Source organism: Emys orbicularis, chromosome 7 (genome assembly GCF_028017835.1).
Source record: "Emys orbicularis isolate rEmyOrb1 chromosome 7, rEmyOrb1.hap1, whole genome shotgun sequence".
NCBI classification, from domain to species: Eukaryota; Metazoa; Chordata; order Testudines; family Emydidae; genus Emys; species Emys orbicularis.
In genome coordinates this window covers 14435837-14459837 of record NC_088689.1, presented here as the reverse complement: position 1 = coordinate 14459837, position 24001 = coordinate 14435837, and the positions used below count along the sequence as shown (strand labels likewise).

General features: G+C 44.6%; 1 protein-coding gene across 1 annotated transcript in view; it reads left to right on the top strand.

The window, feature by feature from the left end:
* Nucleotides 1–5925: 5925 nt before the first annotated feature.
* The window catches only part of GFRA1 (GDNF family receptor alpha 1), a 193080-nt gene continuing 175004 nt past the window's right edge, over nucleotides 5926–24001 (top strand). The window contains exons 1-3 of the mRNA XM_065408101.1: nucleotides 5926–5965; nucleotides 6927–7229; nucleotides 8520–8603. Of these exons, the coding sequence (XP_065264173.1) occupies nucleotides 5926–5965; nucleotides 6927–7229; nucleotides 8520–8603 (427 nt within the window). The remainder of the gene's footprint in view (nucleotides 5966–6926; nucleotides 7230–8519; nucleotides 8604–24001) is intronic.

Genomic DNA, 24001 nt, shown 5'->3' with positions numbered 1-24001 from the left:
ACAGAACGTGCCGTTTGTAACACTGGCCCGTGGATTCCATTTGAAAATGTCATTTGGCCCTCAGCACAGAATGAGTTTGATACCTCTCGCCTACTGAGTGCATCCAGTTTCATGCAATAAGGTGAGTCTAACCTGAAAACTAGAGAGCTATTAAATTTTGAAGGGTCTCTTTGCCTAGACTCACTTTGAAAGAAAGTTTTCTGAAGATTCCCTTTTACAGTTGGTTTAGTATGTCAAATAGTCCCCTTATCATCACTACGTTTTATCTTAGTGATAGTTATTGTTCTTTCTTTATAGAAAAAGAAAAGAAAACTATCCTTTTGATGAAAATAGAAAATGTCTATGAAATATAGGTGCTTGGATTAATTTTTTTTTAGATTGACATAGATTTGAAAGTTAGCAAACTGAATGAAAAGCTTCACTTTGTTAAAATGATATCAGCCATCACAGATATAGCTTTAAAAGAAACCCTTAATAAGTGAAGTACCAACAGCAATGCCAACCATCAGGGCTGCAATCAGGGTGGAGCGAGTGGGGCAGCTGCCCAGGGCACAAAGCTGTGGGGGTGGGAAAATGGGACGGAAACAGAGGCCACACCCCCTGACTCACCTCAGCAGGGCACCCAGTCTGTTTGGGTTGTGGGGGGCAGCCAAAAAATCGGGGGGGGGGAATGTGACCTTGCACCACCCACCCCTCCCCCCTCCTACACATGTCGCCTCTGGGCGAAAAAATGACTAAAAAAACCCCACAAATATGCTTGCTCACCCCAGGCACTAAAATGCCTAGTTACAGCTCTGGAAACAATCGACCATCCTTGAGGACTGAGAGGCAGTGGGGCCATCATCATGGAGGCTGAAGTCCACAGTGAGCTTGGTGTCTGCCTTGTTTCTAAGGGGACACCTATTCACATCTTAAAAACCAGCATTATAATTGGCAGCGTTTTTGTCAGTCTCCGCAGAGACAGAATAAATGTGGAGTCTGGCTAATTACTGAATTGACATATTGGACTGGATTCTGGTACACCAGTGTAAATTGGGAGTAAGCCTACTGAAGTCACCAGTATAACTGGGAGCAGAATGTAACCAGAGGATTGAATTTTCCCCTCATTTCTAGAGGCAGTCTCTCCAGAGCAATATTTTAGGCATGTTAGGAGAGCCTTGTGCTTTGACTGCCCATGCTATTCCTGTTCTGTAGATAATGGGACATCAGTTTCTAGTGTTTTCATTCTGGTACCTAAGCACTGGGGGGGAGGGGGAATAAGGTGACTTGAAAACATGATTTGTGGCAGCGTATATTTAAACAATACTAATAAGACATGACAGACACTTCATTTCAGTAGGGCTGCATACCGTGAGTGCCTTCTGAGGCACGAGGCCAATGCGCAAGTGACTTTAGGTATCCAAGAAATACAATACTCTCCTACAAAGGTTCTATAATACCTGCACTGCCTGATAGCTAATAAGAAATGAAAATTAGTTTAAAACTAAGGGGGGAAGTGATACCCAGAGATTTACTAAGGACAAAATTAAGTCAACAATGGTAAATAAGAACTCTAGGTGTAGCAAGAATTCAAAAAAGATTTAATCATTTCTGTTACAGTGCAGAAATCCTTGTAATTTGCAACTAATTTTCTCATATCCACTGTCCTATCAAAGAGTCCATGTGAAGGGGAGCGGTTAGATATTCAGAAAAAAATTATTTAGCACTGTGGCTTCTGGCTTGGCTTTGTTTTCAAAACATAGAGTTGGGCTGTTAAATCTGTTTGAAGTAATGGAATTTTAATCTTTTTCACCTTTCATGGGATGCTAGTTTTTCAGTGTTCACCAAAAAGATGTGAAAGAAAAGAACAGTACTTACAGAATATCTATAAAACTTTGAATGCACAAATTTCTAACTGGCTTTTGGGGGTTTCATAACCATGTCAATGACATCCTATATCTGACTTTTAACATTATTGTCAAATATAAATTCAATTTCAGCAAGACCCTCTAGAAAAGTATTCCCCGGAGGATCATTGCTCCTCTTATGTGGTTAAGTTAGACCCATATCCACAAAGGCATTTAGGCACTTAACTAACATTGAAATCAATGGGAATTAGGTGTCTAAAGACCTTTGAAGATCTGGGCCTCAGCCTGTAGCTTCATGGTTTAGAACACCATCCAAGGTAAGCGGTCATTAGCTCAGAAGAGCTCTGTTACGTTATTTCTTATATATACACCATGTAATACTGTTAAATATACTACATAACAGTAATATAGTATCAAGTTATTACATTTTTGTGGTGGTTTTGCAAATAGTGAGCCTGATTTTCTTCTCACCTGCACTTATTTTACTCTGGTGTAAAATCTCTTTATTGAAGTTATTCTTGATATATGCCAACATAAGTGATAGGTGAATCATGCCCACTATGTCGTAAGATATTTATACATATTATGTCGTGTGATAATGTCAAATTTGGAAATGAAAAGAATAAACCTCATCATCCAGTCCAATTTGTACTGAAACATTTGCAAGGCCAACTTGCTCCACTGTTTTAATTATCAACTGTTTCAATTATCAACTGTTTCAAAAGCTAGAAACAATCATTTGCTGAATATGATACTGTAAATGTCATTGCTAAGTTAGTGCACTTTAAATATTTTAAGGACTCTGAGATTTAGCGATAAATTAAAATACGAAGGGCTGAGATTTAAAAAAATCATATGTTATGACCATTTGTTCAGTATCATATTATTAATATACCTTTGTAAATTATGCAGAAGTTCATAGATTTTTTTCCCTCACCTTGGAATAATATACATTTCTCACCTCTGAAATGTTAATCCTTTGTGACATAACAATTAGTTGCATTGTGACATCACAAAGATTATGAATTCATCTATGGAATAAGCAGCAGGGATGGATGAGATTCTAGGGAATCAAGATTCCCTTTTCATGCAGATTTGCCTGTTTAAAAAAGAGTGATGGAAGAAAAAAATGGTAAAATTTCCTATTTAAAAATAATTCTGCCTCTGTTATATTTTCTATATTTCCCAACATATGCCAGTGATTCTGAGCTTAATGTCAAAAAGTATCCTACAAAATTGTTATAAAATGGTCAGCTTGGCTCAATCTCTTATAAAAAGAAATCAACAAAATTCACCTTAAAGAAAAGAATATTCTTTAGCCACATGGGAAACAAAGCTTGTTGTCAAAAATACGTAGAGAAGTATACTTGGTGGTGGTGGTGGTGGTGTTTTTTTATCTCAATTCCAAACAATGTATAAAAGTGGAGAAATATAAACAGTTGAATCAGGTTTTGCTGTATATAAAAACTTGAGAAAATCTGGAAGCTAGCGGTATTTTAGCTTAATTACATTTTTGTTGGGTTTCTGGGGAACTCCATGTAGTAGCAACTGTGGGGAAACCACTAAATAGCTCTCTGTTTGAACCATCTGTCATGAATATGTGACATATGTTTGCTTTGTTTATTCAGGAGCCAAGTGTAAATTGATACACTGAACTAGAATTCTGTCCAAATGGTGGTATATATGGACCCATCTAATAAACCTGTGTACACACAAATATCTGTAGATCTATGAAGTTTGCTAGTAATTTGCAGTTCATTGAAAGTGCTGCTGATTGTTTACATACTGTGCTATAACCAAACTAAGCACATTATATACAAGGGGAAGGTGGTGGGTGCAGGGGCAGCTCTATGTATTTTGCCGCCCCAAGCACGGCAGTCAGGAAGCCTTCGGCGGGATGCTTGCGGGAGGTCCGCCGGTCCCGTGCCTTCACCGCCAAATTGCCACCTCCCACGGCTTGCGGCCTCAGGCATGCGCTTGATGTGCTGGTGCCTGGAGCTGCCCCTGGGTGGGTGTCTTTCCATTCTGTAAGTATCTGAGTTGTATCTGAATGTAGGAGGACCCCAATATAAAACGGAACTAAGCACTCTGCTCCTCTAAGTAGCCTTTGTACTATAAAGAAGAAAAGTGCATTTTGATCACTTGATGATTGCCTGTTCTCTTCATTCCCTCCAAAACACCTGGCATCACCACTGTCTAAAGATAGGATACTCGGCTAGATGGACCTTTGGTCTGAGCCAGCATGGCCGTTCTTATGTTACGTTTTTGTATTTTGTAATGAAATATTTAGTAGAGGGCCTTCTGGGCGTCTCTCTGGTCTCCCCCTATGCTTTAATCCCTTCATTTGCAGTTGGAGACTGCAAAAATAAGACTGGGCTATAAGAACAATCATGGCTTTCATATGGGAAGGTATGAGGTACCTACTCAAGCACGTCTTGCTTTCCTTTGGCAACCTATTTCTCATTCCCCCAGAGCCCAGGGCACCCGAGGCTGACTGCAGGGGGGAGTTTTCCTCCTGAACAGTGGTGTGGAAAATAAGTTGCACGTTTTAACTTTTGAAGTGGCCAGGGTGGGAGCATGTATTTGAGATCGTAGCAGATGCTTGTTTAAGTAGGTCTTCTCCTTGCTGCATGAGTCCTTGTTGTTTGCTTCTTCCCGCAGCCTGTGGAAGGGAAGAGGGTGTGCGCCGCACTTAAAGGCGCTAACCCAAGTCCGGACTCCACGCTGGAGTCACGTCCAAAAGTTTCTTTTTCAGACAGCGGGGGGGTGGGGGGGGGGGCTGATTCGTGTGTGTGCAGAAGGAGGAGGCACCTTTCCGCAACCACCCCTCCCCCCCTTTTGGGGGGTGGGATGGGGCGGAGGGGAAGGAGTAGGAGGAAGAGGCTGCCTGGGGGTGGGGGAGGAGGTTTCTTCTCATCAAAGCGCAGTCAGGGTTCACCGAGGAACTCCCACCTTGCTGTCAGTAATTCATTACAAGTCAGCCGGAGGGGATCCGGAGCGGAAATTGTCCCGGCGGCTCCGTGTTCCGAACTCCTCCGGATTTACCGTCTCTCGGGCGATACAAAACCAACCCCTGGGGCACAGCGCCTGGCTGGCACCTTTCCGTGTGTCTCGGGAGGCGAGGAGCGCTGGTAGTGACAGACTTGCTGAGGTCAGGGCCGGAGCAGCTGTCCCCGGGTGCTTTGATCATCTTGGGGGGGGGGGGGGGGAGAGGGAACAACCCTCCACCCAGCCAAACTTTCTGCAGAGTCCCCTCCAGGCCATGCACGGGTTTGCCTAACGCCTCTGATGGAGCCGCCCGGCAGCTGCACCTGCCCGGATATTATCACACCCAGCGCCGTGTGAGTGATCAATAACTCCGTCTGCTGCCTGCGCCGCCTTATTCAATAGAGGGGGCCCGTTGTGAGCGCATCCTAAAGCCCAGATACCCAGCGCGTCACCTCTGAAGGCTCCCCAGCCGGGTCCCCTCACACCGCTCCCTCTGGCAAGGGAGAGACAAACACTCACAGCTTGCGGATTTTGGGGGTGGAGGTAGATTCCGGGGGGAGAGACTCCCACTCAGGGTAGCCAGGAGCTGTGTAGACACCATGACTTGGAGGCGGCTGAGGCTCTCTGTGTAAGTGGAAAATCATTTATTTTGTGTTCAGTCCGGAGCAATCTTTGATGGAAGCCAGGCTGCGGGACTGGGGGGAAAAATCGCCTGGATTTTTTTCTCCCCTCCCTGCTTCCGAGTCCCTCCCTGGGAAAAAAGTGCTGCCCACCCAAGGAGGCAACCGTATCTCCTACTCTGCCTCTGTCTGTCTCACACGCACCGCGCGAGTGTCTCGCTCTCTCCTTGAAGTGACTGCTTGTGTTTTCAGGTTGCTCGGACCTGAAATCTAAGCGAATAATCTCAGCGTTCGCCCAGCTGCTGCAGCTGGTGATGTTATTGGTGAAGAGGAGGAGAGGGGGGTTTCTTTCAATTCGATGGATCTGAAATCAGAGTCTCTGGACCGCCGTTGTTTGGGAATATCTACATGCTGAGCCTCTTTGGGGTGGCGCATCAGCTCATCGGGGTGACCCATCCGAAGAGAACAAGATGTTTCTTGCTACCTTATACTTCGTTTTACCCTTAATGGGTAAGTTGCCGGCGTTTACATTGGCTCTCTTTACAGGGTTTCGTAAAGCAGAACGTTGCGTGAATGGGATCCGATGTCTGATGTCTGGTTTAAGGTGAACGGGGAAGTTGCCAGTAGTTTTGACGGATTTGAATGAGCACAGACCACATTTAAAGCTCTGTGAGATTTAGCTACTGCCTGGATAGCCCGTTGTTAAATTGGGCTCTAGTGAGTTAGAGGAAAACTTTTCAATAGTCGCTTTTCATCTTAATAACACTGTGGGTCGGGGTGGGGAGGGGGGTGTCATCAGTGAGAAGAATGATTGATTGCATCGCTTACCTGAACGTGCCTTCCTGCTTGGTGGCAAATATTGTAACAATACATGGGGTGTGTGTGTGTGTGTGTGTGTGTGTAGTGAGGAAGGGAAGGATTTTACTGGTGTTGGGGAGTGGAGAAGGGTGGCTCATATCGTTCGCTGTTTCCTTCTCCAAAAAAGCATCCTACGTGTCGAGAAATATGGGAACAAGGGGGAAAAACATAACAAACAGCCTTTAAAAAATGACTCCAGTAAAAAGAGCTAGTATCAGTCGGCGAGGAGACTTCTCCGCTCTCGGGTTACGCATGAATGTAATTGAAATCACAGCAAAACCCTTATGGGAAGCCAGGGCGGATATTTAACCCCTCAGTGGAACATGGGAAGGGTTATTAATTAAATGAAGGCTGATGTGAGGAACAGTGACTATTTTACCATGCACATTAACCCTCTGTCCTTTCTGTGGACTTCCCGTAAAGACATTTGAAGGCGAGCCTTCCCCTTGAAACCTCATTTATCTTCCCAAACATTCAGAACAAGCTCCTGGCTTGCCTTGGGAAAGGGGTCGTGCGTTCCTTTTGTAAGGAGGTGGGTTCCTCTCCCCAGGTTGGGCTGGCTCGGAGCCCAGTGTCTCAAAAAGAGTTTTTTTGTTGGTTTGTTTCTCTCTAGATGTACTTTTGTCCGCAGAAGTGAGCGGGCTGCCTGGCGGGGACCGTCTGGACTGCGTGCGAGCCAGCGATCAGTGTCTCAAGGAGCAGAGCTGTAGTACTAAATACAGGACACTGAGGCAGTGTGTAGCCGGCAAAGAGAGCAACTTCAGCCGGGCGACAGGCCTGGAGGCGAAAGACGAGTGCAAAAGCGCCATGGAGGCGCTCAAGCAGAAATCTCTTTACAACTGCCGCTGCAAGAGGGGCATGAAGAAGGAGAAAAACTGCCTGCGCATTTACTGGAGCATGTACCAAAGCTTACAGGGTACGTTGCGAAACCCAGAAACATTCCACTCCCCAAACGCAGGGTGGTTTCCCCGCCCCTCTCAGCCGCAGCTAGCCACCACCGCGCAGACTAAACGGAGGGTCTGACCTCATAATTCACATTGTGCTCTTCAGCTGCAAACCGAGGATCTTTCATCCGACTCAGGAACAGCTGCTGCTGCAGTCTCCCGTTGTTGGGCAATCCACAATAAGGGTTTCCGCCAGAGGACCCATGTTGACCTTTCTAAACCAAAGTCAAAAGATTAGGGCATTAGCAAGTGCCAAAGCTCAGGAACAATCAATTTGTGACCCTAACTGGGGAGTTTAAACACTTGTTAACTAGATCTCACTTCACAGGGACACGGTGGGGAACTAATTAATTAGCTCCTGGGTGTAAGATAAAAGTAGTGTTTATTTTTAAAAAGGCCCGTTCTATTTACCAACAGGATACAGCTATGTGAAAGAGGATTTGGTACTTTCATAGCATGCAGAGGAGAGAGTTGCAAATGGCATGCCAGTGTTAAATGATAAGGTTGACTTTATACCCATTAAAGTCCTTGTCCCATTGAGTCTACTTGGAACAGAATCAGGTCCTTAGGTAATATTGCTATGCATCACCGGCCCGGATTTTGCATTGCTGAAGAACCCCAAATGCCTGCTGAATTCAGTGGAAGTTTAGGCCCACAAAAAATACAGTTTGTCTCAAACATCCATTCTGAAGGTGCTTCCAGCATTCTATTGCTCCCTGGAAGCCATACAGTATGTATGCATTAGCCAATGAAAATGTCAGTTGGAATATTTTAATGGATTAATATGTCTCTTTGCTCCAACTTTCATAATAAAGTACAGTTGCTACATTATAAATCAGTTTCCTTCCCAACTGTTTTTTATTAAAAAAAACACTTCTGCTCTTTCTCTTCCAATAATGAGTTGATGTGAGTAAGAAACTTCCTTTTCCCCTCCCCCCATCTCTTTTCCCTCTGACACCTAAAGATAGGCAGTACTTGTGATGTCACAGACTGCCTCTTCTGATTTGTGACTTCATTCCATGCTGGAGGAGGGGAGGGAGTTAATGGCAAGAAATATTTCTTTCTTTCAAGTGTTTCCATCCTCTCCCTTGGGGAGAGAAATTAGCATGAACAATAAATGGGAAGCACCTTGTAATATTAGTCGTTTTCTTTTTAACCCAATCTAATTATTTTTAGAATAAAAATAATGCCATCGTGTGAAGTAACAAAACCTTACCCCAAAATAATGTGTAAAAGAAACCCAAATCTTTTGTTGTCTTTAGGAAATGACTTGCTTGAAGATTCCCCCTATGAACCAGTTAACAGCAGATTATCAGACATATTTAGGCTAGCACCAATCGTATCAGGTAAGCAGATTTAAAATTCTTTAACTGAAACGTGACTACAAGCCAGTTCTGTCAAGTTTGGTCTACGTGAGTTTTCTTAGTTTATGGAGTAATCCTCTTCTGTAACTACAGAGCAATGTGATTGCTTTCTGGATCTGGGCAAGTCAAGATATGGTTACGGTTCCAAAGTATTTGGAAAAACACTAAAATTGAAGAGGGTAATTCCCCCCACCCCCTTTGTTTTAGCTCTTGTTTTCAGAAATTGACTAATTTACCTGTAGGTGGCAATCTGATTCCCTGTGTTTGTAATTTACAATGCAGTGCCTTGTTGGAAATGTGGCTATGTAAGTTACCTCCCATTCACATTAAGGGAGATGGTGAGAATGTCTTATTATTTTATACCTTTGTGTTTAAAGAAGATGTTTTAGGATTAAGAATGGTCTCTTTTGGTTGAATTAACTGTCTTAGTTTTTAAAGAGCCTTTCATAGTGGTTTTGCTTTGGAAAAAAACTGCTGTGTAGTTACCTCGAGCATTTTCTTGTACCATTCAGACTATACTGTTTGTGTTTTCAGACTTAAAATATTTTTGGTCCCAAACTAATATAATTTATTGGAACAGTGGATTTTAGACAGTGAGATGTGTTACAGAAAGAAGTCATTTTACTTGTTTCTAGTTTCCAAAATGTCCTGTAAGGATGTGGTCTGTATAAAATACCTTCAATTATATAGTGATATGATGTCAGCTCATTGAATATAGTACAGTATCACATATCATAATTTATATACAGTGTAAACAGTTAATCTTGCAGTTAACTGCATTGTTAAGGAAAACATCTTTGTTAATCACACTTTGAAAGAGAAAAGGTCTAAGGAACCAGAGCAACAAGAAACTTGGGGTGATATTTTGAAAGAGCCTAAGTCCCATTTTCAAAGGTGACTTGGGAAGAATAAAATTTTCAGCAGTGTTTAAGTAAGTTAGGAGCCCAAGTCTCAATGAAAGTGAGTGGATTTTAGGTTCTTAAGTGTCTAAGGGCCAGAATTTTAAAGATATTTAGGTGCCTAAAGATGCAGATACGTACCTACACACTTTTGAAAATCCCATTAGGTGTCTAAATTCAGATTTAGGTACCTAAATATATTTAAAAGTCTAGTCCTAAGTTACTTTTGAAAATGTGATCAGGTGTCTAAATCACTTAGATGCTTTTGAAAAAGATTGTTCTTGGTGTAGAAAGCTAGTAGTAGGAGAGACAGTAGGGACAGGAGACAAGAAATACAAAGCCATTTCATTTTGGCGTTCTGGCAGCAAACCACCTAAACTCTGCTCTTAAAGCTTATGGTTGATCTACTTAAGACCAAATTTTGATCTACCTTGAAATTCTTCTGATCTGAACGGAAATGTCTTTTGTTACAATTTTTCTTTTTTCGATACACCGTTTCTTTGCCAAGGTAGTTTTTAAAAATGTGTTAGATTCCTCAGCTGTTCTGCAACAACAAATTATATACACTGTCCCAACAGCTGTAATGATTCCTACAGCCACCATTTATGATCGTGGTGCATAGGCTGAGTCTGAATCCTTGTGTACTTAAAATTCCTATTGTCTCCAGTGGAAGCTTTTGGGTGTGTAAGGATTGCAAAATTAGATCCAGAGAAGTAAACAAAATTTGAGTTGCATTGTCTTCTATTTCATTACATATAGAGGAAAAATGCCAATATTTAGTAAATGTTTAAGGAAATATTTGTATTGTTAAGATTATGATTTCTATTGTATATTATACCTTTTTGAAGCCTTATATAACTTTTTTCATATGTCTGCATTTAACCAGGCTAATAGAATTTATACAGGATTCTCAGATCTTGATTGTTTTCTTTTTTTCTGATTTGTATTAGCAGAGTTGCCTGTAAGCAAGGTTTTCATATCTCGTCTTCTGCCAAACCTGGTCAGTTTTTATGTGAAATATAATTAGGTTCATATTCACCTTCATCAGGTTTATGTGGCTATCAATTGAAGGCAGAAGTTTGGCCCTGTAGCTTTTATAACTTATTTTTGTGTGTTACTACATGTGCTTTTTACTTAGTGTACAGTTCAGAACAAGCTTTTTAGTCACTTATCAGAAAAAAATTATGATGACTTTATACATTATTTCTATTTTACAAGACATGGACAATAAACAAAAGTTTGGTTGAAAATGAATGGTCAATACACTTTATCCAGCATATGCATGCCTAAGAAATGGAAGTGAGGGTTGTTTTTTTTTTTTTAAGCACTTAACCTAATTGTCAGTATTAGTCTCATATTACATAACCCAGGAATGATTTTAATTTGTCCATTCTGTATTTTGTTTTCGGTAGGCAATTTTCATAGTGTTGTGTTCTCTAAACCACATGGTGTTGTCAAACATTAAAATATTAAAGTAAAATGAAGAACTTCTTTTAGTAGGGTTTGTTACACTTGGTTTAGTTACTGTATGAATAATATTCAGTCTGAAAAATGTCACCAATGTAAAAAACTAAAAAATCCCAATTATTTTTTAGTAATCCATTTATTTGTTTATGGATGGGTCTCTCATTGAGATGAAATCCACGACAACTAAATTTTTCATTTGTACCTCTAATAAACCTGCAAAGAAGGCCTGCATTCTTCAAAAATAAAAAGGGTAAAGTGGAGAAGTGGGCTCAGTGTTAGTTGCAGTTGAATTAAATTAACTTTTTTCCCCACAAGTCCCTTCCTTAAAAGGGAGCCTATGACACACCATCCTCCTAACTCCAGGCCTGTGACTCTCCTCGCAATTTAAGGCCAGGACCATCTGACCTTTATAGAGCCAGACCTCAGATTTGTCAGCCATTGTTGTCACAATGTGAGCATGCAGCAGAACCTGAGCCTTGGTGTTGGGATCCATGTAGGTTTGTTTTAGTAATCGTATCCAGTTCTGCAGCTTCTCTATTTCAGTTGTGAAATGCATGCTAAGATTAGGGTGACCACCTGTCCCTAATTGGATGGGACAGTCCTGAAATGTACATTTCCAGTCCCAGTCGTGGGTTGAATGACTCCGGGACAGCATTTGTCCTGGATTCCCTGTGTGCCTGTATGAGGCTCAGGGGCAGTGCTAGCCTCTTACTGGTGTGTGTGTTTGGGGGGGGGGGGGAGGCACTCAGGTGGGCCTTGGCCCCCTGGCCATGAGGCCTCTATGCTAGGCCAAAAGCCTGGCAGTAGTAAGAGCCACCCAGAGAGCCCAGGCCACTGCGGGGAGCCCTGGACTCTCCACCTGCCCTGGGTACTGCTCCCCGGGAAATGGGGACATGGGTCAGGGCTGCTCTTGGGCATCCCAGCCTGCTGCCCAGGGCAGATGGAGGGTCCAGGGCTCTCTGCACAGTGGCCCGAGCCTGGGTGGCTCTTACCACTGCCTGGCTCTGGCTTACAGGGGGTGGGGCTGGGGGAAGAGGAGGGGCAGGAGGTGGGGCTACTGCATGTGTCTCTGTTTTGTATTTTGAAAAGGTGGCCACCGTAGCTAAGACGCAACTCTGTAAATTAGCCTAAGACCTGGGTGCCTTTTTCAGATAATAGCATGTAGTTAATTTAAGGGTTTCATTAAAATCCCTGTTTTTTGGCAAAACCATAACTGCTTTTGAGAGACAACACCTTTTGGGACATTTATCTCCATTACAACTATAGTGAATATACAAATCAATTGATTAGGTTTTTGGAGATTAGCTTTAAATCCATTAACCTCCATGCTTCAAGTGTGATCTTTCATTAGTATCTCAAATGTTTAACTTATTTAAAATTCAGCGATTTCATCATCAACACAGAACAATTTGGCCTTCAACATGTGATGATGAGTAACCCACCCCTTAAAATGGCATTTGATATTGTTCCTTACAACTGGAAATATAAACTCAGAAGTAAATATTATAATTTTTGTATTCATAAAAGCATAACTACGTATAGTTGAAGAAATATTTACAAAAGAGATGATTTCTGAAATGCATCATTCACTTCAGCACAAAATAGAGCGCCATTGAAGCAGAACAAAACACCTAGGGCCATTTCTGTGAAGTGGTGTAAACAGAATACATAGTGGCAAATAGAAGAATATTTAATTCTACTCCTTCAGATGACCTAATGTTATACACACAATATTAAACTCGACTCGTGAGTTGAATGATTAATCACAAACTCATTACTTTGTTAATATTTGTATATTCTTTCTCATTTATCCATTACTTTTGGAAACATATACTGATTCGCTGCATGAGGCACATTCTACAACAGTGGTTCTTAAACCATTCATGGTCCAGGGAGAATTTGCTGGTGGCTTGTGGAGAATTGGTTGGTCACATTCTTCTGGCTCCTTATTGTTTCCATTTGTTAAATCACATTCAAAGACCCCTAAAAATAAATAAATACTTTCCTAATGTTGCTTTTTCATGTAACTGATTGCTGTAGTTGCAACATGGATGTTACAGAAGTTACAACATACATTAGAGCAGTGGTTCTCAAACTTCATTGCACCCGCGACCCCCTTCTGACAACAAAAATTACTACGTGACCCCTGGAGGAGGCACTGAAGCCTGAGCCCACCCAAGTAGGGGGGCCAAAGCCCGAGCTCCACTGCCCTGGGTGGGCGAGCCGGTTAAAGTTGAAGCCCCAGGGCTTCACCTCTGGGTGGGGTGCCTGTAACCTGAGTCCAGCTTCCCAGGACTGAAAATCTTGGGCTTCAGCTTTGGCCCAGGGGCCCCAGCAAGTCTAACACCATCCCTGGTGACCCCATTGAAATGGGGTTGCGACTCACTTTTGGGTCCCAACCCACAGTTTGAGAACTGATTCATAGACACCTTCCCTCTAATGCAGCGATCTTTTATAAGACATGGGACACACTGTGTAAAGGTTTGAGAACTTTCTGTTGTAAAATATGTCTCAAAGTTTGTACTTTGACAAACATGGTGTTTTTTATAATTTATTATAGTATTTTTTACATAAACTTATAGATTTATAAAAGTGGAATTTAGGAGACAGCACATTATGCTCCAATAAGAATCCTTAAGTTCTATATCATCAACATAGCATGTAAAGTTTACATGTTTGATTTGCATAGTGAATAAGCTGTAAGTACAAATAAAGCAAATTATTTTCAGTAAGAGATGGTCATCTAATGTATTAAGAAGCATAGGGTTATAAAAATGGGAAGTACTGGAGTTATCGCATTAATTTATGCACATCAGTGAGATAGTTTAATAACCATCTCATGTACACTTGTAACTTGAGAATGTTTAAGTATTTTATAGTGGTAGGTTAGACTCTGGCTCTCCTTCCCCCTGATGGTAGCATAGGGAATCAAACACAGGAGGGACTGGGGTGTTGAGCAGAGAAGAGAGAGTGGGTTGGGGGAAATTCTCCCTCCAATCCCATGAGCTTCAGAAGCCCCTTTCAAGATATAGTGTGTGGCTGGGCAGGGCCGGCTCTAACTTTTTTGCCGCCCTAGGCAAAAAAGAAGAGCGCCGCCCCGCCGTACCCCCCCCCGCGAGCGACGTACAGCCGTACCCCCGCCCCCCAGCGCTGCACCGCCCGAAGCCCTGCCCCCTCCAAGCGCCGCGCCGCGCCCCCCCCCTCCGAGCGCCGCGCCGTGCCAAGCCCCCGCCCCCCCCTCCGAGCGCCGCGCCAAGCCCCCGCCCCTCCGAGCGCCGTGCTGCCCGAAGCCCCACCCCCCAAGCGCCGCGCAAGCCCCCGCCCCCCCAGCGCCGCGCCGCTTGGAGCCCCGCGCCCTTCCAAGCGCCGCGCCGCCCGAAGCCCCCGCGCCCCTCCGAGCGCCGTGCCCCTGCCCCCCCTCCAAGCGCCGCACCAAGCCCCCACCCGCCCAGTGCCACGCCAAGCCCCCGCCCCTCCGAGCACCGTGCCGCCCAAAGCCCCACCCCCCGTGCGCCGCGCAAGCCCCCGCCCCCCCAGCGCCGCGCCGCCCAAGGCCCCGCCCCTTCAAGCGCCGCGCCGCCCGAAGCCCCCGCCCCCCTCTGAGCGCCGCGCCCCCGCCCCCCCTCCGAGCGACACGCCGTGCCAAGACCCTGCCCCCCCTCCGAGCGCCGTGCCAAGCCCCCGCCCCCCCGAGCACCCCGCCGCCGAACCAAAATAAATAAATAAATAAATAAAAATCCTAGCGCCGCCCCGCTCCAAGGTGCCGCCCCAAGCACGTGCTTGGTCGGCTGGTGCCTGGAGCCGGCCCTGTGGCTGGGATTCCCAGGTTAGTATGTCAGTGATGAGAGACGAGAAAACACACTGCAATACATTTCCCTCCGGACCTGGTGGAATTCCCTCAGGAAATCCACACACGAGTTAATGCTGCTATGAGTATTAACAGCAATAAAGAGACAAGGTGGGTGAGGTAGTAAGAGACTTTCTCCGTTGGATCATATGAACTGGAACCATAAACTCCCTGAACATTAAATCTCACCAAATGAGGGTCAATCCATCCTCATCATCATATCCACTCATTATACTCCACACCCAAACGTAGCCACTTTATGAACTTCATACCCTCATATCTCATGTCTGTACTTTGACCCATCAACCTTTTACCCCCAATCGGGGATATTGCAGATTATGTATTCCTCATGCCACCCAATCTTAAACCAAATTTTGCACCCTCGATAATCTGTACGTTATTCCCTGATAACCAGAAACTTCTATGCTTAAACTCTGTACCGTTCACTTTTTTTTTAACATCATCTTAATAAAGTTTCTTATTGAACCAACTTCCGATGGTGAGAGACACAAGCTTTCCAGCTACGCAGAGCTTTTCTTCATGTCTGAGAAAGGTACTACAGGGGTGTTAACAGGCCACTTCCCCTTGAATGGTCCCTTAGAATTTGTGCTAACTGCTGTTTAGCTGTGACACCTTTAGTGCCTTTCCCTGACCTGAAGAAGAGCTCTGTGCAGCTCGAAAGATTGTCTCTCTCACCAACAGAAGTTGGTCCAGTAAAAGATATTACTCACCCACCTTGTCTCTCTAATATCCTGGGACCAACATGGCTACACACTGCACACATTAACAACAATAACAGACAGACCCATACTCTTCTCCCCATATATTTTTACCCTTCTCAGAGGTGCAGTAGAACACGTGGTAGAAAAGGGTCTGAAGCTATGTGGCTTCCTTAGAAGACCTGCTTCCATCAAAGGAAGAGCAGAGTGGATCTTCATATGAATTTCCTGGTGTATTAAACACAAAAGGAAACAAGTTTAAAGCTTCATAGGGTTTCTATATCTCGCCCTTTCTCCCTCTGTAAGATCAGGATTGCCAGCCTACAGATGGGAGAATTGAGAGGAAGTGCCATCAGGTGAACGCCATGGAAAGTCCAGCATTGCTTTCCCCAATTTTCACAATCATGACTGATTTCTTCCTCCCCTCCCCCCAACATTTTAATATGTTTGAGTCCATTCTCCCTGACCCCACGTTTCATGGGTGTAATTCTTGTAACAATGTAAGTTAAGTGTATCCATCGAAGGAAGAAGATGCATCTTACTTGTAATCATTATTGTTTTACCAGAGGCGTAGCGAGCGCCCTCCGTACCCTCTGACCGGAGGGGGCCCCGCAAGGAAGGGGGCCCCTAAAAGTGGCAAAATAAATACCGCATTCCAGTTTCTGCATTGTAAGGGGCCCCGCCCGGACATATGTTCGGAGGGGGCCACCGTTCGGAGGGGGCCACGTTCTTTGTTACTACGGCCCTGTGTTTTACACTCTTTCTCTACTAGGCAATCTTCTTTCCTTTTATATAAGCCCCACATTGCATCTTTCTTCTTTTTTGTCAAAAAAGATGAGTTAGTTTTTGTACCCTAGCCAATGTGACGCTTTCTCCTTTTGGGTTGTGGTGTATGAATTAACGGCTTTTCCTAGTGACTTAATATTGTATGACATACCCAAATCCTACAGCCTAGGGCCTTTAATCCTGGGTCCATTTCTAAATGTGTATGTATGTGTACACACATTAAATATTATATACTTTCTCTTATTTAACATTACCTGGTCTTTTTGAGAAATCTCTATAAGAATATTTGAGATTCATTGTATTTTAAAAAGAAGTATGTTTATGGTAAATTTTTATTTGTTGGTATGGTAAATATTAATAATTAAGTTTATTGATTTCTCTTGACAGCTTAAAGTACACCTGTTGTCTTTTATACTGTTGCTTTTTTTTATTTTAAAAGATGAGGCATTTCATATTAGTTACTTTCACCCAGTTTCAGATACAGTGGATCAAATCTTATTAGGTTAATAGGAGTCTTGCAATTTATTTCTGAGGGAACAGGCATAGTACATCATAATTTTTTAATTGATTATGTTTCCTATTGTAATTTTTTTGGCCTGAGTCCTATTTTTTTTTTTTTTTGATGTGCATAGAGGTCTTTTAGGTTTTGAGCACCATAAAAATAAGAATGCATTATTAATTATGATTGTACTTGTATGATCACAATACATAATTGTATTTTTATGTGTGCGATGATTTTTGTATTAATCAGAGTAATAGTCCCTGAGCCAGTGTGATGTTGGTTATACTGGTATAAATCTGAACTAACACTTTTGTCTCCAGTGAAGTTTTGTGGCTGTTTTCCCTGTCCAAGAAAAAAGCAGGAATCTATTTTAGTGGCATTTAACACAGGAAAAATAGTTTAGGGAAAAAAAGCTAATATGAAAATATACAATGTCATTTCTGTCTGCACATTTGCTTTGCAGAGACAAGGTTTGATTCCAGTGAGATTGCAAGGTATCGAGGGTGCATAAATACTAGTTGCTGAATCTTTCTTCTCCTTTCTGTAATCAGATTGGACCATATATAAAAGAAAATCATGTTGGTGATTGTTGACGCTCTGAAGCTCTTTGAGTTTCCTATTTTGTGTTTTCCTCATAGGATGAATCTGACTCTGACAGGGGAATTAAGTACTCTTCTGAAGTGGCAGACTGGCCAACATAGGGTCTACTCCTATTCCCATTGATCTCCGTAGAAGCAGAAGGGGCAGTCTTTCCCAGTTATTACTCCCCCAGTGCTTATGGGGCAGGTAGATTCTTCTCCCTACCAAGAGTCCAGCCTAACAGCTTCATGAACCTAATACACCACAGGAGGTAACACAAAGGCCATTAATAAGGAGAGGGAACCTCCGGCAACATAGCAGAGAGTCTGTGCAGGTAGAGCCAGCATCTTTATGTATGCTGAGGAGAAATGTTTTGCAGGGACTATTTTTATGGGGCCTCTAAGGAGAACATTTTGGGAGGGCCAGTTGAGAGACAAACATAGCCAGAGGTTCTGCGTACAAGGTGGAAATCCTTGCAAAGTGCCACATCCTCTCTTTTCCATACCCAGGTATAGTAGCTGTTTGCTGGCTTCATAGAAGCATTGGGCCTTACAAAACTTCTTCTGTCCCCTTAATGCTTCACATAAATCTTCCAAGAAAAGCTTGTTTACTCAGCCTTTGTATGGTGGACAAGGCATCACTCTAACATGTTAGTCAGTATTCTCTTTTGCCCAAAAGATTATCAAATAGTTTCTAAATTGAAATGTCTATTTTATAATCATAAAGTGTCTCTTACTGGTATGTTTTAAATTATATTGGAAAATTCGTACTCTAAATTATTCTTGTCAGCCCAATTCCAACTGAGAATTCTTCATACACTTTTTACACCCTTTTTTTGGTTAAGGGCTGGATTGTCTGGCTTTGCTGAAAGAACGACAGGAGATATTAGATATGGGTTTAATCAGGCTGCAACTTTATTATTAGATGTCTGGGACTAACCCAGCGGATAAAATGTGTAGTGCAGGTGAAACCCCCACAATTAACCAGGGAGAGGGGGTGAGTGCTTTTACTAGTTCTCCTCCCCCCCCCCCGCCACCTTTCCGTTCATGTCCCTTCAGCAGATTCACTGCCGGGAAACTCCAATTCTAGCTAATTTTGGGAGGCTTCCACCAGCTCCCCCTCCTCTTCATCCATGTGGGGGAGGGATAGCTCACTGGTTTGTGCATTGGCCTGCTATACCCAGGGTTATGAGTTCAATCCTTGAGGGGGCTATTTAGGGATCTGGGGCAAAGATCTATCTAGGGATTGGTCCTGCTTTGAGCAGGGGGTTAGACTAGATGACCTCCTGAGGTCCTTTCCAACCCTGATATTCTATGTCCTCCAACAATTGCCTTGCTGGGACCTTACCAACCATCCTCCCTCATTGGGGTTAAGGTGGATTATAATGACGGGGGGTTGGCTCAAGCACCACTCCTTAATTCCTTTTCCAAGCCATTAATCCGTTCTTTTGTGCCTTAATTTGTGGAGTACCTGCACTGAACATTCGCTATACACTTAAATAAAGAGTTGCGACATATGGCCTACCACCCGTCATGCTATGCATAAACAGAGCCCACCTGAACCTGCTGCGAGGAAGGTGAAAAAAAACCCCAACTGCACCTGGCCAATATGGTGGTAAGCACAGGTGCCAACTTTCCTTGGCGCCCGTGGGTGCTCGCGCTCCCCCACCTCTGCCCTGACTCTGCCCCCTCCCTGCCCCATTGGACCACTCCCCAAATCCCCACCCCAACCCCGCCTCTTCCCCAAGCCCCTGCCACGTTCCTCCTCCTCCCCTTCCCTCCCAGCACTTGCTGCGCGAAACAGTTGTTTCACGGCGCAAGTGCTGGGAGGGAGAGGGGGAAGCAAGACGCGGCGGCGCGCTCAGGGGAGGAGGCGGAGGTGAGCTGGGGCAGGGGGACGGGTCGGGGAGCTGCCAGTGGGTGCAGAGCACCCACCAATTTTTCCCCGTGGGTGCTCCAGCCCTGGAGCACCCATGGAGTTGGCGCCTATGGTGGTAAGGGAAAAATTCCTTCCCAGCCCCCCTTAATGGGACGGCTAGCGTAATGCCCACAGCAGATATAGCTAAACACCCGGCATATTTCTGACCTAAATAGGGAGGGAGAGTGGGTGCTGCCCAACCTGTTCCAAGTGATGAGAGGAGGGGCCAGGCCCAGGCTGACCTTTTTAAACCCCTCATTCCTAGGTGGTGAGTCATCCACCATGCTGACTGCTTTTCCAGCAGTTTTATGTCTCCTCTCCTGCCCCGAAGCCAGAAAGCATTGCCCTCTTCTCCTAGCTGGCCAGCCAGATGACCCTCCACCCCCAAAGATCCTGCTTAAAGTGCACTGCGGTGATTCTTTCACTTTTATTCATGTTGAATAGTACCTTCCTCCACAAGTAGTCCCACTGATTTCAATGGGATTATTTGGAGAGTGAGACAGAGGAAGAGACTAGAGGAGTGAGTGAGACCGTCATCCCAAGGTCTTTGCTCACAGAAGCAGTTTTAGATTGGCACAGGGCTTCTAGCAGCAAAGACCTCAGCAAGAAGGATGGTGTGGCACAAGGTGTCTGCAGGCTGTGCTCTGTTGTGAGGACAGGCAAGCAGTCACTGAAGCGCCAAAAGCAGGCAGTGCTGGTGGTTGTGGACAGGACATGGCAAGTGTGGCAAGGTCAGGAAGGGGAGAGGAGGAATGAGAGAACAAACCACATCTGACAGATTTTAGTCACAATGCTTAATTGACTACTGTAAAGCACTCAGATAACAGGGGGATGAGGGTGGTATAAAAATGAGGGTGCACTGATTAGGCGTATTCCTGTGGCAGCCTCCACCACAGGACTACTGTGGTGCCCTGGCTGACTTTAAGCTTCGTCCCTTGATGGAACCACAAAGAAAGAATGGGCAATAGGAGCAGCACCCTGGAGTGTTGTCGCTCTGAGTGGCACAGTGAGGTGAAATTTACAGCAGGTGTTTCTAGTTCTGTCTTTAATGTTAAAATCATTATAAAATTCATTCTAGAGCACTGTTTTTAAATGTGACTCTTAGGAATTACTTTGACAGTACTAGCAGTATCTGTCAGCTGTTGACAGTAAGTTAAAAATTCTGATGGTAAAGTGCTTGTGGTTTAATGAAGACAAATAAGAATTCTCATATTGTAAGACAGAACTTATTTGTCATAGGATAAGATAATGTATGTTGGGGATTCATCTCAGTTAAGTTTCAGGAAAGAATGTGGTTACAGTATTTACTTTTAAAATTATGTTTTTGTTTATAAAATAAAGAAATTTGCCAGTGTAAACTTGGTAATATATTTTTACATTAGTATGTTGCTAACTTTTATAAAAACACTTATTTTGGCATATTCTGTCATTTTCTATGGATGAAACTCATGCAATAACTTAAATCATTGCTGCTGACATAGCTCATTAACAAATTTTGTTGTATTTTCTCAATAGTTCTCTAGTTATGACATGTAGTGCATAAAGCAATTTTTACACCTTTCAAGCTATTGTCCTGTACAATGTGTAGTCGAACTACAAATGTAACATGAGAGATACATCGCACAGTTTAATGGCACAGAGATAGCTCATCCTATATAGAAATTTGAAGAAATGATGCGTTGTAAAGAGAGTTGGAGATATCAAACAATTTGAATAGAGCCCATAAATAAAGATGAATTTCCACATTCGCTGGCTATATGTGTCTGGTGTCCGTAAAGTACATTTTTCCATTAAAGTCTTGTCATGCAGCTGATGAGGTTCAAAAGTGTTCATGCTTCCACACACTCTTCTTTTTAAATTCTATATCATAGGGCCCAGTACTAAAACTCAGGATGGCAAAAACAGAACTTCTCATTTCTCCTCTCCTCTTCCATCCCAATAGATAATTCCACGATTTTGCCTTTTCGCCAGGTTCAGAACTTTCATGTCTTTCTTGATGCCTCTTTCTCCTTTATTCCTATCATTCAGGCTACTGCTAAATTTTGTAATACTATCCCTTCTTCTTTTACAAAATATCCAAAACCTATTCCTTCCTTTCCATCCCTGGTCCAGATCTCATGTCCATGTATTGGTAAACTCCTTTGACTTCATTAATATCCTTCTCTCAGGTCTTCCTGACGCTCATCTTGCTCCCCTTTGATATATCCAAAATGCCTCTGCCATAATTTTCTTTCTTGTGTATGACTCTGAACCGAGGCGATGCATGGAGGGCCATGGGGGATCACATGCCCCCCAGATATTTTTGGTTGCACTGCCCCCAACCCAGACAGGCTGGGTGACCTGCGGGGCTGGTGTTGTCGCTCACCCCACTGAATGTTCCTCCATGCCCCTTTGGGTTGCGCTCCGCAATTTGAAAACCTCTCTGTGGTGGTCACGTGCCCCCTCCCCTGAACCTTTAAATTGTGCTTCCTCCTTGCTATCAACGAGGTGTCGTCTCTGAACATCCCACCTCTATTTTCTGTGACCCTTTGCTGGTTCCATGTTCACTCTCTATCCCTTTTTGTTTGTTTCTTTTCCCTTTCAAGGCTCTGCACAACTCTGCCCTTTCTTTCTTATTACTGGTCCCACACAACTCTTCTGTTTGACTCTTTCCCTTCTTATATGCTGCCCCTGCACCTGGCATATCCTTTCTTGTCCAATACACTGTGCCAGCCAACCCTTCCTTTCTTTCTTCAAAGCTTTCCTCAACTCTACTGTTTTCAGAACCTTCAAGTGATTCTCTATGAGCAGTTTCAAATGCAATTAAAAAACAAAGCAAATGTGATGTGTACAGTTCTACCCAAGCAATCCCATAACTCATTCCTTCCTTCAACGCTCTCTCTCTTGTACCTGTTGTATGCGTTCTTTTCCCATTTTTTGTATGTTGTTACTATTCTTTTTTTTTTTTAAATCAAACACAAAAATATGCTAGAGATCTCAAAAAACAAGTGAGGACTCAGTAAAATGAGACAAGTGAGGACACAGAGATCTTTCATCAACTTGGACATGAAAGGTGTCCCTTGATCAGTCAATATCTCCTTGGGTAGCCCAACCCGGGCAAAGATCTGTACTAACTCCTTAGCTATTGTCTTGGAAGCTGTGTTGCGTAGGGGGACAGCTTCCGGGTATCGGGTTGCATAGTCTAGTACAACAAGCACATGTTGGTGGCCCCTCGCTGTCTTCTCTAGGGGCCCAACCAGATCCATGGCTATGCATTCAAATGGTACCTCTATTATTGGAAGAGGTATCAAAGGGGCCCGCAAGTGTGAGTGAGGGCTATGTAGCTGACACTCCAGACAAGAGGTGCAGTATCGCCGGACATCTTCGTGTACTCCTGGCCAAAAAAACCTCCGCAGGATCCATGCCTGGGTTTTCTCTACACCTAGGTGTCCTCCAAATAGGTGACTGTGGGCGAGGCTCAGTAGGGCTTTTTGATGTTTTCATGGCACCAGAAGTTGATGCATCTCTTGCTCCTGCATTTGCACTACGTGGTACAGGAGATCTTTTTTCACTATAAAGTAAGGTCCTGGACCCCGGACCTCCCCATCCACGGGTATCCCATCTATCTCAGCCACCTCTTTCCTGATGTTATTCTATCTAGGGTCCTCCCCCCTCCCCGAGCCCTGCGGCAGCTCCCCGCCCTGAGGTGCCCCCCCCACGGCAGCTCCCCACCTCCACCCTGAGGCGCCCCCCCCCCCCCGCGGCAGCTCCCCACACCCCCTGGCCCGGGGAGCCGTGCAGCAGCTCCCCACCCCAGCTCACCTCTGCTCCGCCCCCTCCCCGAGCATGCCGTCGCTACTCCACTTCTCCCGCCTCCCAGGCTTGCGGCGCCAAACAGCTGTTTGGCGCCGCAAGCCTGGGAGGGAGAGAAGCAGAGCGGGGCGGCGTGCTCAGGGAAGGAGGCGGAGCAGAGGTGAGCTGGGGCGGGGAGTTCCCCTGCGTGCTGCCCCCCCCCCCTTACTTGCTGCAGGCGGCCCTCTCCGCGCCCCCCCTGCCCCAGCTCCCTCTGCTGAAATGCCGCCGACGACCGGGGCGGCCAAAGATCCGGCTGCCGTGGTCGCCGCCAAAGAAAATGTTGCCCCCCAAATGCTAGTGCCCTAGGCGACCACCTAGGTCGCCTAATGGGTTGCACCAGCCCTGGTCCCCACTCCCCACATGTATAACATCTATAATTGTTTCTAATCATTCCCCTATCACGGAGGTTAGGGGGTTTAGTCCCAGGGTTCCCCCCATTCAGGCCAATCCCTTCCTTCTGGGGTCCTCGTTGGTTTTCAGCCCCCCCCCCCCCCGTTCCACCCAGGACTCCCCAGGAGTTTGGATGCCCAACCTTCCAGGGTTGGGGTCGGGTGCTTGCTTCGAAAGGGGAATTGACCCGACTACCCAAGGAAGGGCCATCGGGTCAATTCCCTGGCTGTCATGCGTCTTTCTACCAGCGTGATCATCTCATCATAGGTGGATGGATCATTCTGGCCTACCCATTTGTGGAGATGTGGTGGCAGTCCTCGTATGTAATGGTCCATGACCAGGGTCTCCAAAATCTCCTCCGGGCTGCAACCACTTCCGTGCGAGGTGTACGAGGTCGAATAGCTGGGACCTCGGCAGTTTATTCTCCTGGTACTTCCACT